Raw genomic sequence first — 10,259 nt, 5'->3', positions numbered from 1 at the left:
AAGAGCGTCCGCATGTTGTCCGGCTCCAAAGAGAAGGACAGGAACCTGAGGAGAATCACAAGGATGGTTCTTGTGGTGGTGGCAGTGTTCATTGTCTGCTGGACTCCCATCCACATTTATGTTATCATTAAAGCCCTGGTCAACATCCCAGAAACCACTTTCCAGACTGTCTCTTGGCACTTCTGTATTGCTCTAGGGTATACAAATAGCTGCCTTAATCCGGTCCTTTATGCATTTCTAGATGAGAATTTCAAAAGGTGTTTCAGAGAGTTCTGCATCCCCACTTCCTCAACCATTGAGCAGCAAAACTCCACGCGAGTCCGACAAAACACTCGTGACCATGCTTCCACTGCCAACACTGTGGATAGGACTAACCACCAGGTATGACTAGCAGTGGAGATGTCATCTCTGGATCCAGGCCACCCGCTTGGAGATGACATGTGTTCTGAAGTTACCACTTACACTGATTTGTAGCTTTTGGAAGGTCTGAACGCTTTCAGGGTTATATTTGAAACTGGTGTATGCATACACAGAGACCCCAGTCCTGCATGGTGCTAAATTGTTCTCTGCTTTGCTTGATGCTCAGAAGCCAAGGGTTCGAAAGGGTACCTTGAGTGACTGGGTCCAGCGTGCATGCATGTACAAAGCACATTAAAAAAAAACAGTGTTTCACTTGCAGGCTGTTTGCAACAGGTTAAAAACCACAGATTTTCCTGTTCATACTCCTTATCTGCTGACAGAGACAGGAGTGGGACAGTATACAGATCTCTCATCTTCTCCCATTGCAACAGTGAATAAAAAGAGAAAAAACTGTGCTTGTTCACTTTGATTGATGTACAAAGAAGGCTTACCTGGCCTTGCTTGTCCTGAAAGTCATGCAGAAGGTAGACCAAGGCTTGTCTACATGCTGTAGTTGTGTCAGATAATTACATGGTAAATAAGGTGGAGTTAGATATGTATATATATGTATATATAGATATGAAAATATATACACACATGTTAAATACTAATGTGCCATTTTGCCATTTCAGGTATACCAAGAAAATACCTTTTCCATGTAGAAAAAGCATTTAAGAAGTAGGGATTTCATGGCACATCAGATGACAAGAGTTGTTTGTGGGTTTTTTTATTCAGCATATTTTTACATCATTTTTGCAAAGAAGCTGTTTTGTACATGTTCAATATCCATGGTCGTGTCCTTAGTCTTAAGATTTTCCAAGCTTCATCTCTCAGCAAAACAGGAAAGCAAATCTTAACATTCATGAAAGTAACTTAAGCGCATTGCAAGCACTAAAAGAAGTCTGAATTGTCTCTGTAATTCCTTAAAAATAAGAACAAAAGGCATAAGCCTGGTTCATTCCTTGCTGTATCACCTTTCAGCAATATACTCAGGTTGCTCGTGCAACAGTTTCTCACTGCTGCCACTTCAGCCACAAGCTGGCTGCCTCCTCCAGGTGCAGAACTCAGTGGCTTCTTGTGAAAGCAGCTACCTGCCTGACACTCAGCTGCTGCCAGATAGCCCAAATAAGAGAATTCCCATCTCCAAGGAGACTATACAGTAATTGCACCACAAAAGAGGAGGGAAGTCTAAAGGGAGAAGGGCTAAAGCGAGAAGTTTTATTAAGCATCAACAATTGGTGTTGTTCACTTGTGTCTGATTCATTCATGCCAAACTGTGGCCTGTGAAATCAGCATCTGCTCAGTCTGGTGGTGAGGCAGAACTGCCAAACTTGGCATAGGTGCGCATATATATGTATGTATGTATGTATTGTAGTATTTACTAGGTGTAGCAAGCTACTACATTCATCTGTTAATAATGCATTTGTAATCCTCAGTGGAGTCAATATTGTGCATGTGTCTGACAGCAAGATTGTATTTCTGTCTAGTACAATTACAGCTTTATAGAGTGCAGTGTGAATGCACCCATTTTCTACATTTAGTTGTATATCTTTATATTACTTCTGGGAGAGCTGTAGCCTTCTAAACTTCTACCCATAGAAAAGATTAATGTGTACTAGATACTACCTAGAGGCTGAGTGAAATAAAATCTGTTTCCCTGACCACAGAACAGAAGATGATGTTTCCCAGAGAGATGTTTCAGCCTACACTGCCAAGAAAGACAGCCTGCTGGGGCAGGGATGGAGCAAGCAAGTGAAGTGATCTTGAGAGTGGCAATAAGGAGGAAGCTAGTCCTGTGTTGGGTTCTTTGCTGGTTAGGGTTTGTTTTTCTCTTCAGGGGATAGTGATGAAATAAATTAGTTATGAAGAAATCAAGCATATATAAAGAGCAGGGAAGGACACTCAAGGGAAGGGAAGTTGAGAGGAAGAATGTTGAGGAGAGAGGGCGACATAAGGAATGAAGTCCAAGTGAGGCACTAAGGATGGAAACTGAAGCAAAGAGCCAAAACCAAAAAAAGGTGTATGCAGAACTGGAAGAAATTGTTTGACTGCTTTGGTAGCTCTTGATAGCAATTAACCATCACTTTTCCCCAGAGCCAGGGAGAAGAAGCCAGCACTTGGTAGCTCAGGCCCTCATAGGTGGGTGGATGGGACTTTGCATGTTCAGGTATTTGAAAGACTCTGGAGTAGCCAACTCCACTTTCCTCCCCACCATCCCTGCAGTCCTTGCTTTGGCAGCTACTGATGCCAGATGTGCTCCCTGAATGCTGAACCGGGCCTTCTTCCTGGAGTTCAGCTCAGCAGCTTTTGGTACAATCTTTCTCGCTCTCCACAATGTCTGTGGAATACATTCACAGCAAGCCGTGTTCAAAGCTTAATAGTAAAGTTAATTTATCTTTTTTTCTCCCGCAAACATTGCTGTAAGGGACATTTTTGATATCTGCTTTTATCAGAATGAGAGACAAGATTGTTGAACTAATCTACACTAAACAGATTTTCTGGAATAGCAACTAAAAATGTAATACCTAATATTTTTATATTATTAAACACAAAAGGCCCTAGAGTGAATGCAGCTTTAGCTCTCAGAAAATAAAAAAGAAAATAAACGCCCTGACAAACCAATATTTGCTCAGACAGTGAGATTCTGTAAATTCTATGGACAGGGTATTCTTTTTACAGGTAAGTGCTTTCTGTAAAAGAAAGTCTAGTTTGTGTACCTATTGACTGAGGTATACTGACAAGCACTTTCTTGTATAGACAAGGCCTTGGAGAGCATTTGGTATGAATTCTAATTGCAAGACTGTGTAGTACTTGGCACATTTCATGCAATTTTCTAAGAAACAGATATTCTACAAGTTGCTTTTTTGCCAAGTAAGAATTCTTTTCTGCTGCTAAATGAGAGCTACAAGGCTTAATCGCATAAGGCCTAACACTCTTAAAGCATTTAAAAGCATTTAGAGTTGACACATTTAAGTATTTAAGTTGTTGGAAGGAACAGTGTCTTCTACCAGTTCAAAAGCACCAACAGGAAACATCATAAATATTCATATTATTCTGAGTTAATAAAGTGGCCTTGGGCCTACTCTGTGGCTCCTTGGCATTGCCAAAAAGGTTTAGATTAAGTGCTTATAGTTTTCAGGATGGTTTATGCAATCTTGTAAGTGCATTTGCATGGAGAAGGAGTGATGGAATCCTGGGGGGAAAAAATGCTTGAAAAGCAAAACTGCTTTCTTTGAACTTTTCTCTATGACCAAGTATTGGCAGGGGAGGGGAATGAAGGACCAAATAGTAGCTTTTGCAAATGGCTGAGGGTTTTTGATGTTCTTGACATTAACTGTTCATATCAAAATCTTGGCAAATATATTGAAATGGCTTTTGCTTCAGATGCTCAGTGACTCTCTGCATCAATTTATCTCTGAGATAAAAGGAGGTTTAATTTTTTGAATTTAAAATCAACGGATAGTTATTTTCCCCTGAAAACTGAGTTTTTTGCTAGGATCTATGTGTTAGTAACTAAAAATCCTAAATAATTAGGGAACTGGATTATTAATAATTATAGAAATCTGAGAAATTTAATTAGTTTCAGTGGATTATTTTCTTTGTGACCCATTTTTACAGCTGCTTTTATAGCAGCTTCACCTGAATGTATCCAAGCAACTAAGGAAATTATGTATAGGCACATCTTTGGGATAATTTAGTGTGTAACTCTTTTTTTCAATTTTAGCTTCTGATGCTTTTTTGTCAACTACTGAAATATGTCTAAATGCCCTAATGGAAACTGTAAATCCTCCTCATATGCTGAAAATGAGGCCTTAGATATGTTCAATAACAAAAGGCTTAGCCCTAAAAGCCTTGCCTTTACTGCCTGGATTGGCAGCCTCATGTAGAAATAAAAAGGGTATTGGATTCAAGAAAGAGTTTTTAAGTTAAAACAAGGAAAAATTGAAAGCTAGTTTCACTTTGATTAAATGAATGAAGAAAGTGTTTTCTTACTACCTAATTTTCCTTCTGCTATATGACCCACTGTGAACAAATGTGGGGAAGGCTGGTGATTCCTGTTGCTGAAACATGAAAAAAATTGGGCAGCTTCTTGGCAGATTCACATCTGCCTGTATTAACAGAGAATGTCCTTCCTGTGTATTTTTAGAAAATTAATAGATCTCCTTTGTGAATTATACTGTATTTCAATAATATTTTTAAAGTACTGGTTTCTTAGAAAGCCCCTTTCTGGCAAGATAGTGACATCTATGAAACATTTGTAATAGATCCTTAAAACTGGGATTTCTTTTGTAGCTGATATGCATTGGCATGGGCTTTTTGTGAATCTCCAGGCTCCATTTGTGTCTATGCCATTCCATAAATCCCTGAATTGCAGTGTCTCCCACCCAGCTCTCAACAGGTTCTGGTACAAAATTTTTTGAGCAAAAAGGTGTTGCAGCCTTTCAGGATGTGCCATGCAGCAAGCAGGTTTTCTTGATGAAAACACCTGTAGTGCTACCATGCCTGCATGCAAGTAGTTCAGTCTGGAGACTGTGGACATGCAGGGCTGAGGGATTGTTGGGTTTGTTTGCTGATATGCATCCACCTCACACCGAATTTAAACTAGACTATAACTGAAAATCCAAAAGTTAGACACTGTTCTGATATGAACACAGAATTTGTTCAACTAAAGCACAAATTCCCCTGTAACTGCTACAGAAAGAATACAGAGAGGGAGTGAAATTTTTCTGTGCTCATGAAATTCATAGAAAGTTCCACCCTAGAAAGAGAACAAATGGCTTGATATGAAGTATATTCTAATTCAAATTTCAGACTTACTAATGTTTCTTTGTGATCATTTCCTCTGTTGCTTCAGACAAAAGCATAGCCTTGCCTTACTCTGGGCTATGTGCTCAGCTTTATACATCAGAACAGTAGCTGCAAATGAGAAATAAATTCCTCCTTAAAAAAAAACACACACACAAGCTTGTGGGTGGGAAGATATCAAGCAATTGTTCATTGTATGTGCAATTTCTTTCCTTTCAGTTGGAACTTCAAGAAGCTGAAACTACTCCACTGCCGTGACAGGGTCTCCTGCTGCATGGCTCTCAGAGCAGTTGCCACTGCCACAGTGTGCCAGTGGGAACATGTAGGATTTGCTTTCCCTCAAAACAAAATACCACAGAGGAAAGTGCCTGCTTTTCCAGTCTGTCAAAAATTGCTTCTGCAGCACATCTACATTGCACTTAACAGAAGCATGAAATGTAACATCGAGCAGAGCCAGGAGATACAGGGGCCTTTCCAGGCTGCAGTGCTCAAAGCATTCCTGTTTACTAGGAGCACATACATTAGTCTAAAAACAAAGCTACTGTGCCTGTAGCAACCTGACATGCTCTTGGTAAGTTACAGTGGCGTTAAAACAGGTTGGAAACAAAAATTCAAAAGCTGGACAACTATAGTTTGAAAAATAAGGTGAGCTTTTGAGGATGAAAAACAATGGGATATGAAGTTGTAATACTGTTGGGTACACTCTATTTACTCTTAAAATTTATTTGTAGAGGTGTTTTCTGTGCAGGTTATTTATGTGCTGAAGTCTCATGAGGTCATGTAGAACAACACATTTTTAGTTCAAGAGGTCATCTCTGACAAGGGTTGCAAGTTTTGCAGTTTCAAAGGAAAATTTTTTTTTCAGTGATCCCTTAAAAAAAACAACAAAAAAAGCAAACCAAAACAACGACAACAAAAAAAAACCCCAAAAAAGTCTCCAAGTGTATTCTCCTTCTATTTCACATAAATTAAAAAAACACTTTAAAACCAAAACAATGAGCTATCACTTTTTCTAAAAGATATGAGTAAATTAAAGTATTCTACATTGTTATTGATTGTCAAATGATTCCCAAAATAGCATAGATTAACATAAATTTCTTTGGGAATAAAAATGTAGTTATAAGCCTGTCACAGCTTGCACAGGCTGATGATGTCTTCTCTTTCAAGTCGTTTCTCAAATTTCAGCTGCTCTGTCAGCAGCGTTTTCACTTTGTAAGTAAACAACAGCCCTTATGTGAAGTACTTGGAGCAGTTAATACATTAGACCTTTTTTAAAAAAGAAATTTTAAAAACCAATTTGCTAGACATCTACTTTTTCTTAACCAAACCCATAGTATGTTTGCTTTTCTAATCAACATGATACAGTCTGCCTCTGCATTTTGTATTAGCTGCTAAAACACATTAAGATTTCAGGAAGAAACAATGTGCTGCAGCAAATACCTTCTTAGCTGTTTTCTATTATGAAGATTAGAAATATCCATGTAGATAATTTGTGGTTCAATGGTATTTTCTAGACATTGTTTGTTACTTGCTCTGTAAATAAATCATCAGTAGTTAACTGGAGGAAAATTGTACTTTGATGAATTTAAGTGTATTCTGAAATACAACTATATGGAACAGGGGTGGTTTTTTTGTTTGTTTGTTTGTTTGTTTCCTTCTTTCTTTCTGCAGCCAAAATATATTTCTTATTTTCATTGTTAAAGTCTGTGTAAAAATAAGGTTATAATGTGAAATTGTTTGTTTCTGCCATAGACTGCCTAATAAAGATTGAAGATCAAATCCTTGCAAGTTGTAAATTAAAGGATTATTTGAGTTTCATCACTGTGTTGCAGCTAAATATGTAGCCTATATATCAGCAGAGTATGAAGCTAGATATAACAGAAGTGCCTTAATTTTTTTCTCTTTCAGTTGAAAATTCAGCTGTGTGGTCATATGAATTTATGTTTAATTTTGTGTTAATTTAGCTGTATCATCTCATAGCCATCATTAAAGTTTAAACCAGAGTCATCACCATTCTAAGAGGTTTTGCATTTAATTTTTAAACAACATAAGATAGGCACTTAGAATAAGTCAACACCTTGTTTTGCACCACACAGCAGTATTATTTAAATAACAAAATCAACATAGAATACACTAGATTTAAATGGAGTAACATCCTATGAAATCATTACTGCCTGATGGATTCAGAGTAGTCTGACATGCTCACATATAACAATCAAAAAATTTTAAAATATTGAATGAATATTTGGAAAGTCTTCACTGATAGACCAAAAAGGTATTTAAGTAAACTTCAGATCGTAGTTTTGTGGGTAGTCAAAAGTTCAGCTTTCACAAAATTTACGTAATTAATGGAAACCATTATTTCTTCTTTACTTTTCATTAAGCACACAGGCAAAATACTGTGACTTGCCAGCAGACAGCCAAATATTTAAAATATTTTTAAGGACATTTTCTGTTTCTGCAATCCAAAAATTGATAAACCTGACTGTAAATATGTTTAGCAGTAATAATGTTGTAGCCTTGATGGCTTAAGGATATGAGGAAGTAAATTTTTTTAGCAGAGCACTAGCAAAAAGTAAGAAAAATGTCTTTTTTTCCATAAGGCTTGAATGTTCATTGGTAGTGCTTTGCAGTAAGTAGCATCTTATTACAAAACTTCTGTATCTGCATTGTAAACCTTTAATAAAAATGTCTCTGTTTCTTGTGGATTTGCACTCAACCCCATTGTCCATGTTTGTGGTGAAAACATTAAATAGCACTGATCCCAAACAGATCCCTGAGGGAGACCATTTGTCACCGATGTCCATCTGGACACTGAGCCTTAGACCACTCTTTGGGTGTGGCTGTCCAAGCAGTTTCTCATCTGTTGAATAGTCCATGCATCAGAGCCATGTGTGCCCAATTGAGAGAGAGGGACATTGTGGGAGATAGGCCAAAAGTCTTTCCTATGTCCAGATAGATGACACCCAAGGCCCTTCTCTAATCACACTGATGTGGCCACTCCATTGTAGAAGGCCACATTGTAGAAGGTTGGTCAGGCAGGATTTGCCCTTGTTGATGCCATACAGGCTGTCCCAAATCACCTCCCTGTCCCCTGTGTACCTTGACATAACTTCTAGGAATTCCATGATGCTCCCAGATACAGAGGTGAGGCTGATATACTGGTTCTCAGGAGTCTCCTTTCTACCCATTTTAAAGACAGGTGCAATGTTTCCCTTTTTCCAGTCACCTGGGACTACACCTGATTGCCATGACTTTTCAAATGCGATGGAGAATGTCTCAGCAATTACATCAGCCAATTCCCTTTTTACTTGAAGGAGTCTTTCTACAAGGGAAGAGGAAAAATGAGTGACATTTTCCACTGCAGAGATAGACTCCGTGAACCCAAGTGTCTTTGTGTGAATTTGTCTCACTTGAAGCTGGAATGTAGCTAAGTGTAACTGCAGATGCTCTAGCTGAAGAAATATGCAGCTGAGTTGGCTTTGAACTGACTTGTGCAGGTTCACTCAGCTAAAAAAGGGAAGGGAGAGCTCAACATCTGAACCCCCCCGTCCTTTTGGCTTTATTGTTAATAAAGTCAAGGCAGCTTGAGTAGTGCTGCAGGATGTGCTGCAGACATCTGGCTCTCATTTTGAATAATAGGAAGAAACCTTAGAAATCAACATCATGCCCTTCCATATCTCCCAATTAATAAAAAATAGGGCACTTAGATTGTGTCGTGGGCAAAATAGTCTCAACTAATCCTTGCTAATTAACCATAAGGATTCAGGTAATTTGGAAAAACTCTGGAAATCAACTATGTGCCACTGCAGTGGTAAAAATGTTACTTTGGTGGCCTTCAGTGGGGCATCCATGTCCTTGCTACTTATTTTTCACAGGTTTTGGTGTGTTGGGGTCTTTTTGATCAAAGCAGTTTTCTATATAAGGTCAGTGTTTTGCCAAGTTTATGAAAAAACAGTTTCGCTGTGATTTTCCAAAGACCATTCAATAATTTTTATTTTTTTTAAGTGACCTACTTCTGTATTACTTGATTTTCTTAGAACTATATTTTTAAGGCTGTGTTGTCTTGAAAGCCTTTTTGTACAAACAAACTGAAAGACGTTCTTTCAGTTTTTGCTTTGCATCAAACATTTTCTTCAAGATGTAGGATCAAAGCGATGACTTTTGTGTCAGGACTGTAAACTGCCTGGAAAATATATCATCTGGGAATTCCAGTACTGAAATCTCCAAACCAGGTGATAAGATCAGCGCTTTACTTTCTACTGGTATCCAGTTCCTAATTTGACCAGCTGCTGTTTCTCCTGATCTTTTAAAAATTTTCTCTTGATTAGTGATTCCATGTACTACATTTTGTCAAATAACATGAAAGTAAAAGTGTTTGACTTAGGCTGAACTTTTTACCTGCCACAGGATCACATTCTTCTCCTTTCTTTCCCCCACATAGATTTCCAATAACTAGTTATTTTCTTTTGAACTTTTCAAAGAAGAAAGATATTTGGGAATAAGATACAGTTTAGTTCAGGATCATCTGAATTCTCTCTCACTTCTTACTAATTCTGCAAAGGCACATATTCAAACCTCTTATATTAAATGTTTGCTTGATTTACTCAATAGTGCAGAGATGATACAGGCTGTTCAAACTTAATTGCTTTTTTTGATTCCTTCGCTGTGATATTTTCTTGTATCTGATGTTCCAGGGAAGAGAAGACAAAAGAACAGGGAACAGGCAGGCTCCAGGCATACACTGTTCAGATGTAAATGATGCATCACGTTGTTTCTGCACATCAATTTACTGTCACAGTCTCTTTCTCTAAATATCTATTTTATTTTTCCCTTGTAATGCTGTCAGTAGGCAGCATCAGAAGAACTCATTCTTCTCCAGAGTCCTGTACATTGTGTCAGAGGGATAAATACAGCCTGTTAGATCCAAATATGATAAGGCGTCTGATGATGAAGGCAGACAAAACTTCTTGCTCTGAAAGATTTAAAAATTAAGATTGCTTCCATGTACCATAACACAATTAGATAAAACCAGAGAATGGTAGCATCATAAC

The 10,259-nt window shown here is 38.0% G+C and overlaps 1 protein-coding gene across 1 annotated transcript in view; it reads left to right on the top strand.

Moving 5' to 3' along the window:
* OPRM1 (opioid receptor mu 1) overlaps nucleotides 1–7,919 on the top strand; it is a 9,354-nt gene extending 1,435 nt beyond the window's left edge. Inside the window, 2 exon segments of the mRNA XM_005431649.3 lie at nucleotides 1–381; nucleotides 5,425–7,919. Coding sequence (XP_005431706.1) covers nucleotides 1–381; nucleotides 5,425–5,463 — 420 coding nt within the window. The 3' untranslated portion in view covers nucleotides 5,464–7,919.
* The last annotated feature ends 2,340 nt before the right edge of the window (nucleotides 7,920–10,259 follow it).

This window comes from Geospiza fortis, unplaced genomic scaffold (genome assembly GCF_000277835.1).
Source record: "Geospiza fortis unplaced genomic scaffold, GeoFor_1.0 scaffold162, whole genome shotgun sequence".
NCBI classification, from domain to species: Eukaryota; Metazoa; Chordata; class Aves; order Passeriformes; family Thraupidae; genus Geospiza; species Geospiza fortis.
The sequence above is the reverse complement of the archived record's forward strand: the minus strand, read 5'-3'. Positions and strand labels throughout refer to the sequence as shown.